This window comes from Esox lucius, chromosome 1, assembly GCF_011004845.1.
Source record: "Esox lucius isolate fEsoLuc1 chromosome 1, fEsoLuc1.pri, whole genome shotgun sequence".
NCBI lineage: Eukaryota > Metazoa > Chordata > Actinopteri > Esociformes > Esocidae > Esox > Esox lucius.
In genome coordinates, this window is record NC_047569.1 from 41,076,553 (window position 1) to 41,094,465 (window position 17,913).

At 43.2% G+C, this 17,913-nt stretch overlaps 1 protein-coding gene across 2 annotated transcripts in view; it reads left to right on the forward strand.

Annotated features, from left to right (window-relative positions):
• The window catches only part of tenm4 (teneurin transmembrane protein 4), a 276,917-nt gene that overhangs the window by 224,698 nt on the left and 34,306 nt on the right, over positions 1-17,913 (forward strand). For both annotated transcript variants that reach the window (XM_029120114.2, XM_013135886.4), the window contains exons 24-29: positions 1,909-2,141; positions 3,616-3,770; positions 10,847-10,948; positions 11,244-11,420; positions 11,759-12,165; positions 12,498-12,689. In XM_029120114.2, the coding sequence (XP_028975947.2) occupies positions 1,909-2,141; positions 3,616-3,770; positions 10,847-10,948; positions 11,244-11,420; positions 11,759-12,165; positions 12,498-12,689 (1,266 nt within the window). The remainder of the gene's footprint in view (positions 1-1,908; positions 2,142-3,615; positions 3,771-10,846; positions 10,949-11,243; positions 11,421-11,758; positions 12,166-12,497; positions 12,690-17,913) is intronic.

Below are 17,913 nucleotides of genomic sequence, written 5' to 3' on the forward strand. Positions count from 1 at the left end.
CCACTCGTTACAACCGAGGTATGCAGCAAAGCATTTGTGAAGCCACAACACGCACAACCTTGAGGCGGATGGGCTACAACAACAGAAGACCCCACCGGGTACCACTCATCTCAACTACAAATAGGAAAAAGAGGCTACAATTTGCACAAGCTCACCAAAATTGGACAGTTGAAGACTGGAAGAATGTTGCCTGGTCTGATGAGTCTGGATTTCTGGTGAGATATTCAGATGGTAGAGTCAGAATTTGGCGTAAACAGAATGAGAACATGGATCTATCATGCCTTGTTACCACTGTGCAGGCTGGTGGTGGTGGTGTAATGGTGTGGGGGATGTTTTCTTGGCACACTTTAGGCCCCTTAGTGCCAATTGGGCATCGTTTAAATGCCACGGCCTACCTGAGCATTGTTTCTGACCATGTCCATCCCTTTATGACCACCATGTACCTATCAATATGGGCCAACATTTCTAAGGAATGCTTTCAGCACCGTGTTGAATCAATGCCACGTAGAATTAAGGCAGTTCTGAAGGCGAAAGGGGGTCAAACACAGTACTAGTATGGTGTTCCTAATAATCCTTTAGGTGAGTGTATAAAGCGAAAACACACAAGTCAGTTAATTGAAAAACTCAGACCCCTTGCCTTGACACTTCGAATGGAGTAATATATACCTTGTCCTTTGATCATCTTTGAGATGTCTTTAGAACTTAATTAGAGTTCACCTGTGGTAAATTCAATTGATTGGACATGATTTGGAAACACACACGTGTCTATATAAGGTCTGATATCTCACAGAGCAAAAACCAACCCTTGAAGTCTAAGGTTCTCTCCATAGACCTTCCAGATACAGAGATACACATTGAGGCATTGATCTGAGGAAGGTTATAAAAAAGTGCTAAAGCAGTGAAAGTCCCCATGAGCACAGTGGGCTCCATCATTGTGAAATGGAAGAAGTTTAGAACCACCAATGCTCTTCCTAGTGAGGGCCCTCTGGTGTGGAGTCTGAAAGCATGAGGAAAAACATGATTTGTTGTGATGAGACTAAAATGAAACAATTAGGCCAAACGCTACATCTGGTCAAAACAAGATGGCACTCATCATCTATGGCAGGGGTGTCAAACCGGTTCCACGGAGGGCCGAGTGTCTGCAGGTCTTTGGGTTTTCCTTTAAATTGGTTCCCAGGTCAGACCTGAACAACCAGGTGGGGGTAGAAATTAACCAATTAGTGAACTAATTAATCAATCAGGTACAAGGTGAGAGCGAAAACCTGCAGACACTCGGCCCTCCGTGGAACCGGTTTGACACCTGTGATCTATGGTAACATTCCTACTGTGTTGCATGGTGGTTGGAGCACCATGCTATGGGGTTGCTTCTCAACAGCAGGGACACAGAGACTGGCCAAGGTTAAGAGAAGAATGAATGGAGCAAAATACAGAGAGGTGCTTGAAGACAAACTGATCTAGTGCGCTATATACAGTATATATTTGTTATATCTCTGTATGTTATTTACTAAAGTAAATGTGTGGTTTTGTAGATATATCGCATTTTCTATAGAATCCCAAGATAACACTGTGTGTTCTGTATTCAGAGAGAGACAGTGAGATTTTGAAAGACCAAACGGTACATACTGGTTGAGTAGACAGTGTCATGTGTTCATGACAAATAATGCTGTATCTTATGCTTTCTTTACCTTCTTGTCTTTTTCCTTCATTGCCGAGTTTCCAATGCACCATCTTGACCATTACAGGGAACACATACTAGCTTCCATTTCAGTCAGATTTATTTCCACTTTCCTATTGACATGAAAAGCAAATCTCCTAAATCCATCCATGTTAACACTGTGAGGTTCCTGGCTTTATTTAAAGCCTTGCATATCTTTCAGCTTGACTGACTGACCTGTGTTTTCCCTCCAGTAACAGCCCGGCCCATAAGTACTACCTGGCGTCCAGCCCCGTGTCTGGGGCAGTCTATCTGTCTGACACCAGCAGCAGGAAGGTGTTCAAGGTCAAGTCTCTGAGCTCCGTGAAAGATGTGGCCAAGAACTTACAGTTGGTGGCCGGGACCGGTGACCAGTGTCTGCCATATGACGAAACACGATGTGGGGACGGGGGGAAAGCTGTGGAGGCTACGCTTACCAACCCAAGAGGTATGGCTACAATACAATATTACATGACTACAACACAATACTAAATGCCCACAACACAATAATGTACAACTACAGCACAATGCTACATGGCTACAACACAATACTAAATGCCTACAACACAATATTACATGGCTAAAACACAATACTATACGTCTACCAAGACAATATAACATATAATAATGTTTATTTTCTTTTTTTGTATCTATATATTTTTTTTAATGTTTTTATTTAATGGACTTTGAGATAATTCTAAATTGCTCTACAAATGTAATACATTATTATTATAACACAACACTGTGTATGACACTATATACACAACACAATATTTAACATTATATATGACACAATATAACAAAACTCAGTACACAACAAAATATAACTAAATATATAACACAACACAACACAGTTAATTACACAATATAACACAATGTATAACACGTTATCACACAATAGAGAACCCAGTTTTTATATTGTTAGCAGGTGACGTCATGGTTGTAGCACTGTGGTCTTGGTGTGAGTTAGGAGGAAGGCATGATGCTGTTTTCAGTTCTCCTGCATATGTTGGGGGTTTCTGTGATGGGACAGGGTTGTTCAGTATAGTTTGTGTATGAACAAATTAATGGAGCTTGGAAATAGGCAGAGGAGGTGACACTCATAAAGACCTGGGACATTGTGAAAGTTGAAATAGAAAAATATAGTGTTTTGAGTCTTATTTCTTATTATCAGAACTTATTGAAAACTACGGATGGGTGGACTTCAGTTTAAGGTCACTTCTAGTTCAAGGTCGCTGATTGGTCCCAATGCTAGCCTGGTGGAAAATGGAAGAACCACTTGATTACTCCAGATCAATACATTTCAGTTTTCTACTGGATGATATTGGATGAATGTTCAATGTTCTTTCTCAAGCATCTCTGTGGTCTTTTGAACCTTGAAAAAGGACTGAATTTTGTTGTTTTTCCAATTGTATGCTTTTGTTTGTGAGTGTGTGTGTGTACGTTTTTCAGACTGGCTTCGGAGTTTACACACACACACACCCACTCACAGTGATTCATAACATGTTCATAAAGAACCCTGAAGCAGGCCTAATTCCCAGGGAACTTTTCAAGATGTAATAGTGTGTGTGTTTGTGTGTGTGTGTGTGTGTGTGTGTGTATTGTTCACCAAGACAGAACCATATGGTCAGAGGTTACTTTTGGGGACGCATTTTGGTATTCATCGCTTTGTAATGATTTTAATGTGTATAATGTTTATGTGTCATTAAGAGCATGAGAACTTACGAACTGGGAAGAACATTTTCATATTTTTAAATTTTAGTCATTCAGCACTAAAAGAGACTTTTATGCCGAGCCACTTCTGTAAGTATATAATACTACAGGTGGACAGATACTAACAAGGTATGTCCCATCTCCTCACCCCTCCATCCATCCTCCATCCATCCTCCATCCACCCTCCATCCCTCACATCTGTCCATTAGGCATCACAGTGGATAAATATGGAGTGATCTTCTTTGTGGATGGGACCTTAATCAGACGTATCGACCAGAACGGGATCATCTCTACTCTACTAGGCTTCAACGACCTGACCTCAGCACGACCCCTAAGCTGTGACTCGGTCATGGACATCTCACAGGTAGAGAGACACATTCCTGCTTTTCTCTGTCTTTCTCTCCCTCACTCTGCCTGTAAGACAACCCACGTGTTTTTTGCTGGGGTAATATGATAAAATTCTAGCAGCCATGTTTAGAACTAATTAAACTTAATTGATTCTCTTATCAGTGTAACCGAACAAAAGAGCATTGCAATAGTCTAATCTTTTCTGCATAGTTTTTTAATAAAAAGTATGAGATTTTTAGCTTCTGTCCTTCGTACAGTTGTTAGTTTGTACTCTCATACACTGTGTTAGGTTTAATTATTTACTTATCATGCCCATAATCTTACAACATTGAAGAAAGAAATATTTTTTACGTTCATCAAAAGAGAAATCAGGGTCGAGGGTAACGCAAAGGAATCAACTCCATGTTTCATTGAAATGTGCAACTGTGTGTCATCTGCATAGCAGTGAAAATTGACGTTGCGATTCTGGGTGACATCAAGAAGAGGCAGCATTCGTATGTAGTGAAAGCAATAGTGGTTCTATGACTGCCCTGTGGAACACCAAAACCTCACTCTGATTTTCATGTTTTTACAAGAGGGTTTATTTCTGCCACCTTTAGTGTGTTGGGGCCACATCAGGAGGACAGGAAGCATTTTTTTATGTTCAACATATGCAAGCCAAGCACAGGAAGTAGCTCCTAAGTCATTTAGTTAGAATAAGGTCCAGTTGACAGCTGGTGGGTTTAGAGCTCATTACTATTTTAGTGAACATGTCGTGCAATACAGAATGAAAAAGTTCGAGTGTCACCCTTGATTCCTGGTCAGGGTAGTTCTGTGCATTCTCAGGACAACTGAGTTTTTAAAGAATATGCTATTTCAGGAGTCTGTTATTCGTTTTTTACTGATGGACTTGTCTCCAACGACCTTCATGTATTTATCACTGCAGAAGTGAAGGCCCACTTCACGTGTTGAATGTAGCTTTTCATTAACTTTGCAACTCTATCAAGAGTACATTTTGTATAATTTTTTGTTCGCCTTAATATGGCTGGAAATATAGGCTGTTGGAGCGGATTGGCCTTCGTGGTGTTGGACTGTACTGTCTTCCCATGCTTATCTAAATACCTCCAACTTTGTGGAATACCATCTACCATATCCTGGAGGCTTCCTTCTAGCATTGTGTGTACCAGAGTCCTTGTGGTTTATTTCTTTCATTTTAGTTGTGTGGCCATTTGTACGGTATTCTGCAGACTCAGATCCTTGATTAGAGCGTAAACAGATTTATTAATTCTGTCATCCTTGGTTTGGAGGATGAGGTCTGGAAGAGCATCAGAACAGCCTTGGGTTGTATAAGGATATATATTACTGATTTTATACGTACTTGTTTGGGTTGCAAGTGGGTTAGTTGTTATGATGCTGGTCAGATATTCCAGGATTACAGTATGAGGAAAATCTGCCAGCCAGCCACACCAGCCCAGTGCCAGAGGGGATCCAGCCAGCCTGGCTGAAGTCAGATTCACAGGGACAAATAGTATGAGCTGACTAGACACCCAGACATTCAATAACAGCCGTAAAATATGCAGACTGCCTCTCCGACAACTTCCACAGCACCCAAATATAAATGTATAAACAGACTCACTCACAACACTCACACAAACACCCCGGAAACATATGGTGGAGCCTCCACCCATACATCCCTCCTGCATCCTACATCCACCCATCCATCCATCCCTCCTGCATCCTACATCCACCCACCCACCCCTCCTGCATCCTACATCCACCCCTCCTACATCCACCCATCCACCCCTCCTGCATCCCTACATCCACCCATCCACCCCTCCTGCATCCCTACATCCACCCATCCACCCCTCCTGCATCCTACATCCACCCATCCATCCATCCCTCCTGCATCCTACATCCACCCACCCACCCCTCCTGCATCCTACATCCACCCATCCACCCCTCCTACATCCACCCATCCACCCCTCCTGCATCCCTACATCCACCCATCCACCCCTCCTGCATCCTACATCCACCCATCCACACCTCCTGCATCCCTACATCCACCCATCCATCCCTCCTGCATCCCTACATCCACCCATCCACCCCTCCTGCATCCTACATCCACCCATCCACCCCTCCTGCATCCCTACATACACCCATCCAACCCTCCTGCATCCCTACATACACCCATCCATCCCTCCTGCATCCTACATCCACCCATCCACCCCTCCTGCATCCCTACATCCACTCATCCATCCCTCCTGCATCCTACATCCACCCATCCACCCCTCCTGCATCCTACATCCACCCATCCACCCCTCCTGCATCCCTACATCCACCCATCCACCCCTCCTGCATCCTACATCCACTCATCCATCCCTCCTGCATCCTATATCCACTCATCCATCCCTCCTGCATCCTACATCCACCCATCCACCCCTCCTGCATCCTACATCCACTCATCCATCCCTCCTGCATCCCTACATCCACCCATCCACCCCTCCTGCATCCTACATCCACTCATCCATCCCTCCTGCATCCTACATCCACACTTCCATCCCTCTTGCATCCTACATCCAGCCATCCATCCCTCCTGCATCCCTACATCCACCCATCCATCCCTCCTGCATCCTACATCCACCCATACATCCCTCCTGCATCCCTACATCCACCCATCCATCCCTCCTGCATCCTACATCCACCCATCCATCCCTCCCGCATCCCTACATCCACCCATCCATCCCTCCTGCATCCTACATCCATCCATACATCCATCCCTCCTGCATCCTACATCCACACTTTCATCCCTCTTGCATCCTACATCCACCCATCCATCCCTCCTGCATCATACATCCACCCATCCACCCCTCCTGCATCCCTACATCCACCCATCCACCCCTCCTGCATCCCTACATCCACCCATCCACCCCTCCTGCATCCCTACATCCACCCATCCATCCCTCCTGCATCCTATATCCACTCATCCATCCCTCCTGCATCCTACATCCACTCATCTATCCCTCCTGCATCCTACATCCACCCATCCATCCCTCCTGCATCCCTACATCCACCCATCCACCCCTCCTGCATCCTACATCCACTCATCCATCCCTCCTGCATCCTACATCCACACTTCCATCCCTCTTGCATCCTACATCCAGCCACCCCTCCTGCATCCCTACATCCACCCATCCACCCCTCCTGCATCCTACATCCACCCATACATCCCTCCTGCATCCCTACATCCACCCATCCATCCCTCCTGCATCCTACATCCACCCAACCCATTTTGTCTCTTTTTTAATCTTGCTTTCTTCTAGGTCAATTATATTTGTTTTTAGTTTGTGTGTGTGTCTGTGTGTCTGTGTGTGTGTCTATGTGTATGTGTGTGAGTTTCTGTTAAACAGAGACAAACTATGTTATTGTCTTTTCGCCAATGACCTCTAGTTTCTAGTTTCCTGTTCCTTCATCTCCGTCTCTTTTCCATGCTCTACTTTTCAAATTAGCCCTACATTTTATTGTTGTTATGTACAAGGTTAATAGTTTGACCCCGCCGATAAATCTTTTTAATGTGTTTTTACAAAGGCGTTAGGGGTCTGAGGCATTTTTTAAGTCTGTTTTCGAAATGAAAATTATCCCTCATCCCCTGCTGAGACCAAAACTTATATAAAGGAAGGAAAGGCTTGTCCTGGAATATGATTACATGAGCACGTTCTTCTCACATCAAGGGTGTTACAGTCAGTGGCTGACAGGAAGCTTTATCAAGAACAGGGTGGCTATGATGACGCACGTTCAGCTGGGTTCAAATCTGAGAGACTCTTATAACAGAGCATGAGATTATTTCCCCTCTAGACAGGAATTGATAAGAGACGAATATGGATGGATATAGCTTATGGAGAACTGGCCGAGCTATTGTCATACAAGAGAGCTGACTAATAAAAATAGAAGTGGGTTTTAGAGGGAGTTAATCCATCCATGCTTCCTTCAGGCATCCAGGCCTGCTTGTTGTGCCTGTCCATCTGCACTGTTGTTGTGGCTGTTTCACTGGACAGTGATGATTGATTTTGATGAGGAGCGCTAGGGTGGATATGCCAGGCAGGCGCCAGTGGTGAAGCCTAGCTAGCTGTGTTGAGGTAACTGTGAAGCCTTGCTAGCTGTGTCGAGGTAACTGTGAAGCCTTGCTAGCTGTGTTGAGGTAACTGTGAAGCCTTGCTAGCTGTGTTGAGGTAACTGTGAAGCCTTGCTAGCTGTGTTGAGGTAGCTGGGATGCCTAGCTTGCTGTGTTGGAGTTTTGCGGGGTGGGGTAAAGCCTTGCTAGCTGTATTTTTATTGGGAGCTAGAGGCTTGTGGAATACAGGAAGGCAGAGCTGCTGGGGGCATCTTGTGAAATAGAATTTAATGTGTTATATCTTCTTTTCACATTGGTCAATCTGAGACTATTTTCCTGTGGCCATTTAAGGCACAGGTCAGAAATGTGATGTTTTTATTAGATTTTTCATGCATTTTTAAACTATTGTCAGTTGAACCTACTCTGGGACCCAACCAAATCTTCCTCTATGGACAGTCACCATGACAATCTCTTTGTATCTCTCTCCCACTCTGTCTCTTTCCCTCTCTCTCCTTCTACCTCTCTCCCATTTTTTCTCACTTTATCTCCCTTTCAGAATGTTTTATTCTGTAGTATTTCCTTCTGTTATTTAGCTCTTTTAAGTTAAACACTGTCTATAAAAGACGCATACATTATTTTCCTAAATTGAGTATGGATTCATCTTAGATAAAGTCCATAATCATCATTCAACACCATGAGGGGATGGAGGTTTGTGGACTTTGCATTTACTGACCCAATATGAAGGATTACTCAACCATACTATTAATTGCAAGGTAATTTGATCCCGCGTCGTCGTTTCCCAGTTAGAAGACAAGGAACCCAAATCAATGCAAAGTCCAGGTCAAGTAATGAGCTGTCTGACTGTCAGCTCTGCCGCTCGTTGTATTTTCCAGTAAATTAGGACAGAGTTTTAATCAGGGTCTCTTGTTGCTTCTCCCAGTCCTGCTATTGAAATACGACACTTCATATTCCACCCCTTGAAGATTGCTCTCCTCTCACTGACTCCACCAGAGCAGAGGGGGCTTTTAAATTGGCTGAATCCTGTAATTTCGACTTGTTTAAAAGGCCAGATGCTGTTATTTCCAGAACAATAAGTCATCATTTTGGAGGCTGGTGGGTAGAAGTGCCTTTCATAAGTAGGGCTCTATTTTCCCTTCAAGGACTTTACCTCCTGCTGTGTTTTTCCATTATTAAATTAATAACATAGCTGAGGGAGTCTAAACATTACTCTGATGGGTGGAAGGCTGGATAGACTCTCTCACACACACTCACACACACACACACACACTCTCACACGCACTCTCACACACATTCTCACACACACTCTGACACAAACTCACACACACACTCTCTCACACACTATCTCACACATTCTCACACACACACTTTGAAACACACACACACTCACACACACTCTCACACACACTCTCTCACACACTCTCTCACACACTCTTACACATGTTCTCACAAACACTCTCACACACACTCTCTCGCACGCTCTCACACATACACTCACACATACTCACACACACTCTCTCACACACACTCTGACACACTCAAACACACACTTTCTCTCCCTCATGATTAGATAGTAACCTCCTCCTTTTCAGATAGTAACCTCCCTTTTATCAGAGAGTATTTCTGTTTATGAGTTATAAACTTCCTTATCCTTTCTATATACTTACCTCCTTATCAGATAGTAAACTCCTTCTAATCAGACAGTGAACTCCTTCTTATCAGATAGTATCTTCCTCCTAACCAGATATTAGCGTCTTTGCTCATTAAATCATTGCTCATTAGTCTTATCAGATATTAACCGTCTTAACAGATAGTAAACTCCTTATCAGTTAGTAACCTTCTCCTTATCAGATAGTAAACTCCTTATCAGTTAGTAACCTTCTCCTTATCAGATAGTAAACTCCTTATCAGTTAGTAACCTTCTCCTTATTAGATAGTAAACTCCTTATCAGTTAGTAACCTTCTCCTTATCAGATAGTAAACTCCTTATCAGTTAGTAACCTTCTCCTTATCAGATAGTAAACTCCTTATCAGTTAGTAACCTTCTCCTTATCAGATAGTAAACTCCTTATCAGTTAGTAACCTTCTCCTTATCAGATAGTAAACTCCTTATCAGTTAGTAACCTTCTCCTTATCAGATAGTAAACTCCTTATCAGTTAGTAACCTTCTCCTTATCAGATAGTAAACTCCTTATCAGTTAGTAACCTTCTCCTTATCAGATAGTAAACTCCTTATCAGTTAGTAACCTTCTCCTTATCAGATATAAACCTCCTTATCAGTTAGTAACCTTCTCCTTATCAGATATAAACCTCCTTATCAGTTAGTAACCTTCTCCTTATCAGATATAAACCTCCTTATCAGTTAGTAACCTTCTCCTTATCAGATATAAACTTCCTTATCAGTTAGTAACCTTCTCCTTATCAGATATAAACCTCCTTCCTATATAAGTGAAAACTCCTATCTGATTAGAAGAAGGTGAGTACCTGTTATTATCAGAAAATAACCACCTTGTCAGATAATGACCTCCTTTTTATCATGTGGTAACCTTCTTCTTATCAGGTAGTAATTTCGTGCTCCAAAGTCAGAAAGGTTGTAGTCTCCAGGCGTAAGGAGCATATGTGAGCTAGCTGGGCATCTTCAACATCATCTAACAGTCCTGTTAAGTGTTCTCAATGATTCTCATTGCCTTCAGGACAGGTTTTTATCTAAGGTAATTGTGGAGAATGTGTAGATCGATACAAACATGCCCTCAGTTTTGGATCCAAAGACCACCCGGTCCAGAGAGTGTGTGTTAGTGTGTTCTCTCAGGTGGTATCACTGGTGTCTGTTGTTGACCTAAGGAATCAGTTGAAAGACCCACATAGCTTCTGTTTCTAAAAAAAAAAATCCATATCACTCAGTTTTGGACGCAAAGCTTGTGTTGCTCTTTTGAGGGGCTGAATTTTATTTCAGGGCTGAATCTCACTTGGCTGTTTTTCTGTCCCAGGTGCGTCTAGAGTGGCCCACAGACTTGGCGGTCAGTCCAATGGACAACTCATTGTACCTACTGGACAACAATGTGGTGCTGCAGATCTCAGAGAACCATCAGGTGAGGGAGACAACCCTTACACTAACACTGTGGGACTTAACACTGTAGGATTTAACACTGCAGGACTTAACACTGTAGGATTTAACACTGTAGGACTTAACACTAAAGGACTTAAAACTGTATGTCTAGACAGTAGGCCTTAACACTATAGGAAGTGTCTTCTGTTTCCACTTGCCTCGTAATTGCAGACAGCAGCTGTGTTTCTTCTAAAAGTTTTACTTGTTTGGTTGTTCATTTAGCTGAATGAGTGGACTGTCAGTTGGTCTGGATACGAGTGTGTTTTACTGGCCACCAGGTGCGTATTGTGGCGGGTCGGCCCATGCACTGCCAGGTGCCCGGACTGGATCACTTCCTGGTCAGCAAGGTGGCAATCCACGCCACCCTGGAGGCTGCCAACGCCCTTGCCGTCTCTCACAACGGCATCCTGTACATCTCTGAGTCCGACGAGAAGAAGATCAACCGTGTGCGGCAGGTGGGACTGAATAGAGATTTATTGCCGTTGTCCATCTCCAGGGGCTTTACATTTTGTTAAACCGTTTTTCTTTCTGAGCTCTCTAAAACATTTTTGCTTCCCTGTGCATATTCTTTTCAGTTGTCACAATCACAGGTCTTGCAGATATTTGCTGCTGTTGAAGAAGGTCAATACATGCAATGACGATGTAACACATCTGTTATAATTAATTTTAGCGCTGATTTTGCTGCAGCTGAGAGTAGTGGACAATATGGCTTGTCAATACAGTAGTCATCGAATGCTCTTTGGACATAATGGTATATATCCTGCTTCCATGTAACCGCCTTCTCTGAATGCAGGTGTCCACCAATGGAGAGATCTCTTTAGTTGCGGGGGCGCCGAGTGGCTGTGACTGTAAAAACGATGCTAACTGCGACTGTTATTCTGGCGACGACGGCTATGCCAAAGACGCCAAACTCAACGGGCCGTCCTCACTGGCCGTCTCTCCGGATGGAGAGCTGTTCATCGCCGACCTTGGCAACATCCGTATCCGCTATGTCCGTCGTAACAAGCCCTATCTGAACCCTCTCAGCATGTATGAGGTTTCCTCCCCCATCAACGATCAACTGTATCTCTTCGACTCCAACGGCAGCCACATCTACACCCAGAGTCTGACCACTGGGGACTACTTGTACAACCTGACCTACAGCGGAGCAGGAGACCTAGCTAGCATCACGGATAAGAACAAGAACACGGTCACCATCAGGTATGATCATCCGTTTTCTACTGCTCCTATATATATCTATGTTTTTTTACTGCTCCTTTATATCTATGTGTTCTACTTCTCCTATATATATCTATGTTTTCTACTGCTCCAACAGTCAATATCTTAGTTTTGTACTACTCTTACAGTATGTATCTTAGTTTTCTACTACTGCATTAGTATCTCATGTCCATTGTTATCTTAATTTGTCATATTTTTTATATCTATTTAAATGTATTCTGTTTTTCAATCTCTTCTTTTATTATTGTATAGATGTTTAAGCAATTTGAACCATGCTGTGTGTATAATAATTGGTTGGTTGGTTGATTGATCAGGAGGGATTCAACGGGAATGCCCCTGTGGCTGATGGTCCCTAAGGGACAGACCTTCTGGTTCACCATTGGGACCAACAACGCCTTGAAGAGCATAGCAGCCCAAGGCCAGGAGCTGGCCTTGATGACTTACCATGGAAGCTCCGGGCTACTGGCCACCAAGAGCAACGAGAACGGATGGACCACCTTCTATGAGTGAGTACTGTCGCCTGACATGTTGCTTCGGGAGTGAACAAACATCTTGTGTGTACCGTGAAGCTTCAATGTCTTATTCCATGGCAAAATCACAGCCGACTGTTGCCTGGCTACTGTCATACATCGATCAGGCCTGGATTTGCTTGCCTAGCTTTACGTTTCCTGTAGCGCAAACCCATTCGGACAGTTCTGATTGGTCGGAAATGGTGGGCGGGGCCTGGGCACATGATGACTTTATCTAACTCTGATACTCACAGTAGACTTGTTAAAGACAATTACACAAGCTACTTCTAGGAGAGAAGATTCTTAGTGCATGTGGCTCTTTTTAAAGAAAACCACCCAACTAAGTGACCAAACTGCTAGGTCAAAATAACCCAGCATGTGTTCGGTCCAATATTTACCCAAATTGGGTTGTTTTTAACCCAGCATTATTTTTAAGTGTACCATCCTCCCCATGGGGTTGATTACAGACTATTACTTTGCAGTAGTGGGATTGGAAAGTGGAAGCTGAATTTATAATGGGCTTTTCTCTGAAAATCCATTTTCTGGGGATACATTATGTTACTATGGATACGCCGCTTCCATGGCTAGGCTCTAAAGAACTAGAATTATTGGTGAGTGCTCCTGAGGTACCCTGAAAGCTTAGGTTGCCGGGTGGTCGCAGCGTGGTCTGCCCCAGTTAGTGAGATTTAGGGGTGTTTTTGCGACAGATTAGTATTTTAAAGACACAAGTCTCTGTCACTCAGTCAGTACCAGACCTGTACGAGCCTGGGAGCAGGCTAATCCTATTTAGTAGGTAGGAAGCAGGCAGGGCTTAGGGAATATTTTCTTTGGGTTTTTTTTTTGTGACGAATGACTTAGTGTTTTAGAGACACGAGACACCTCTTTTTATTTCTTGGATTCCTCTGTCACTCAGAAATAGAAGAAGTACACGAGGCAGGATGTAATCCTTTTCCCTTGCATGTCCTACCGGTTGAGATTAGTGGCCGTCTTATGTTGCCCCCCTCTTCTCTATCGTTGTGTGACAAACTACACAATGTTTTGGTTGGATTTTTTAAACATGACCGACATTGATGGAGACAGTTTGCCTGAATAGACGCTACTAAGGCAGTGTCTAACCATGACAACATAGTTAAGTGTAATGTGAAAATCAGTGGAAGAAACTTCTCACACACATTTACCCCTGGCTGCCATTTCATCTTCTATTGCTTTAAACTGTTTCAATGAGCTTCTCCTCTATCTGGGTATTTTCTGTGCCTGACAGCAGTGTGTTCCAATGTGATAATTTTATCATCAGCCTTTTCAGAGAAATTGAAAAGAGGGAGAATATTGGATAGTAGTGTGTCTCCTAGTGCCTGCCGGCAAACCCTTCCCTCGCCTGCTATGTTGATATAGGGTGCGTTCTAAATGACGTACGGACCCTGTTTAAGGGTAGTGAACAGCAAAGGGCATAGGGTGTCATTTGGGAGAGATATTTATTCTGCCTGTGTTCACTGAGTCCCATTTCGGTTGGCTGCCACTTTACATCTGGGCCCTATGAGTCGTGTAGGTCTTACAGATTGGTGAGTCAGAGCTGAGTGTACCGTCAGACACTCCTAAGGGAAGTCACAGCCAATCAGAATATCAGCACATGATGACAAATGACATACATGCACAATTAGTCAATACATGTCTCATGAGGAACTTCTTTGTGTGTGTGTGTGTGGGGGGGGGGGGGGGCAGTGGTGTATTTTGTGCTATAAGATCACTTCAGATCATTCTTCAGACATCTAAACTAGATATGCTAGATGAACACATACATTTTAAAATTACCTTTTTCTGGCCTGCAAATTGGTGTATAAACCAGTTATAAAAATGATGTACAGCCTTTTTTTAATTTTGAAATCCAAATGTTGCCCTCAAGCTAAAAGTTAATGAAGAAAACTGATTGAGATAATACACTATGTTATAAATATATTAATGTGAAAGAAATTGTAAATAAATGATATAATATAATATAAATTATATTTTAAATGTTACCCCTTTCTGACCAACTCCAACAGTTGCGTGGTAACTCTAAGCCCTATAGAGACTGAAGGAAAAGAAAGAAAGTAAAGTTTTCATGAGATCTGAAGTGTTTTTCCTTGTATTTCTTCTCTGACCATGACAGTTCATGACATATGGTTGGTAGACTTTGGGTTTAAATAACAATGGCTGATTCCTAGAATGGTTGTGGTCCCTGTTGAGAACACATTTATGTGTTGATGAGCAGTATGCATTCTAGAAATATTTTGGCCTACATTGTACAGTATGTAAAAAATTTGAGTGTGTGCGTGTTCAAACACCTGCAGAAAGCTGCTGCCTTAAGTAATAATACAATGTCATAGACATAATAGCACTTTTCTTGATTCAAAACGTTTGTTAGAACAAAGAAATTATTAAAGTGTATGTCGTTTCTACGTTGTATGCTACATGGATTATGATGTAAATCTAAAAATGACCAATTAACACACTGTAACCTGACTAATTCCATAATTTGAGTTATTTACAAATGGTATAGATTGAAATGTAATTCTGTTTGATACTTTATTTCAAAACACTAAAACTCTAAAATGTATTGTTTTAAGGTGACATTGGTTTTATGTTGGGAAATATTTGTACGAATAAACAAATTGCTATATTTTGCTTGCATAATTATTCAAACCTTAGCCATCTGTTCCTTTCGTCATAAACACATTTTTACATTGTATAGTATTTACATAAACATTAAACAAAAACTAAATTTACATTTAATGGTGAAGAAATGTCTTGCTTTTTTCATGCAGCAATTAAATGATGCATTTTTCCCTCCAGCCTGCATCCCAAATGACGCCCCAATTCCTGTGGGCCCTGGTCATGGGTAGAGCACTGTGTTGAGGGAATAGGGTGCCAGTTGGAGCACTGATGTTGTGTGTTCAATTCCAGGCCCCTAATAAAGGAGGTGTTTGTTTTTGCATAATCAACTGGAGAAGGGGATCTGAGGGTCAAATAACTACCCTCAGCTGCAAATTAAAAGGTCTGTTCGTTATCTCTGCTGCGCTGCCCAGCCGTGGTGCTCTTCATCACACACATCGTTCCGCTTCACCGAGTGAACCGCACCCACCAGCTGAATGGATTAAGGTCCGCTTAGTCTGTAAAGGGACTAGAACTCATTTTGCAGAAAACAAAGCATGGTGGACTGCAAGGAGAACACAGCTCGTCTGCTACGCTGCGTAACTTCTAGGGCTACATCTCAGCTGGCACCCTATTCCTTACAGTGCTGGTCAACAGTAGTGTACTAAGTAGGGAATAGGGTGCAGCCAGGTACTGGGATTGGGGTGTCACAGTTGCTGGCTGCTACTGCCCACGGCATCTTCATCTGCCGACACCCAAGTGACCTCCTAATGTGGTTGTAATGATAAGCTTCAGTGCTTAAGGGTTACTGTAAATTCATTAATTCAAGGGGAGATTGTGAGAGCTGCTAATTGTTATTTTCTTTGAAGAGCTAAAAGGGAACAGATTTTTTTTTATTTTGGTAGCTTTCATTCTGGCCCAGTAATTCCTTTATGAAGTAACAAAGCTAATTTAGCCACTGGGGTAAGATGGGGAGGTTGGCCCTACCAGGGCTTAAGCATCAACTGTACATTCCACAGCTAGCTGGACCTGTTGCAAAACTAATGGTTCACAGCAACAGACAAATAACAGGCCAGGAGAGTTTGATGGGTTCATTTTACTATTTAGAAAATAAATAACATAATACAGTATGTTGTTCATTAATTATTAGTGGAGAATGTGGTATTAGTATTAATAGTGGATAAGGTGGTATGAGCAGCCCTACATTATATTAGTCTTAATAGTGGATAATGTGGTATTAACAGCCCTACATTATATTAGTATTAATAATGGATAATGTGGTATAATCACCACTACAATTATATTAGTATTAATAGTGGATAATGTGGTATAAACAGCCCTACATTATATTGGTATTAAAAATGGATAATGTGATATAATCACCACTACAATTATATTAGTATTAATTGTGGATAATGTGGTATAATAACCACTATATTGTATTAGTATTAAAAGTGAATAATGTAGTATAAACAGCCCTACATTATATTATTGTAACACTTGTCAACCAATCAGAGGGTCTATCCCAGTCCTGTCCCTGTCCTAAAACCCTTTAACCTGTTCCCCTGCCCCCCGTCCCTCTCTGAGTCTCCCCACCGTCCCTGGTCAGGGCTCCATCTGTCCAAACCCCCTGAGTCTCCCCACTGTCCCTGGTCAGGGCTCCATCTGTCCAAACCCCCTGAGTCTCCCCACTGTCCCTGGTCAGGGCTCCATCTGTCCAAACCCCCTGAGTCTCCCCACTGTCCCTGGTCAGGGCTCCATCTGTCCAAACCCCCTGAGTCTCCCCACTGTCCCTGGTCAGGGCTCCATCTGTCCAAACCCCCTGAGTCTCCCCACTGTCCCTGGTCAGGGCTCCATCTGTCCAAACCCCCTGAGTCTCCCCACTGTCCCTGGTCAGGGCTCCATCTGTCCAAACCCCCTGAGTCTCCCCACCGTCCCTGGTCAGGGCTGCAAACACCCTGAGTCTCCCCACTGTCCCTGGTCAGGGCTCCATCTGTCCAAACCCCCTGAGTCTCCCCATCGTCCCTGGTCAGGGCTCCAAACACCCTGAGTCTCCCCATCGTCCCTGGTCAGGGCTCCAAAAACCCTGAGTCTCTGGGTCTGGAGGAAGACAGCTAATTGGCCTGGCAGGGTGAAAGAGGCTGCAGTCATTACTTCATTGATGTTTTCCCCCGCTCCAGGCCTGTAATTGACAGGTGTGCCTCCCAAACGACATACTGTTGACTTGATAGTGCCCTACTTTAGACCAGATTCCTATACGTTCTACCAGGGCCCCTATATAAAGTAGTTCCCTACCGGATACAGTATATAGTGAATATGGAGGCATGCGGCCCAGTGAACCAGCATGGCATGTGATAGCGTGGCTCAGACAGGAGACGCGGACGTCAGGTTTCAGGCCATTGTTCCTGTTCCGTCGTGAGTCAGAAGTTTGAGTGGTAGGTGGCTAGCTGGCCGTGATGCTAGGAGGAGATCAGTGTGACAGTGGTAAAACTTGTCTGAAACGGAGAATAATGGTCCTCCATTAAAAAACTAAAAGAAGAATGCTACATTCTAACGTGATGAAAAAAAGATCCCTCAATCAATTTGATGAATG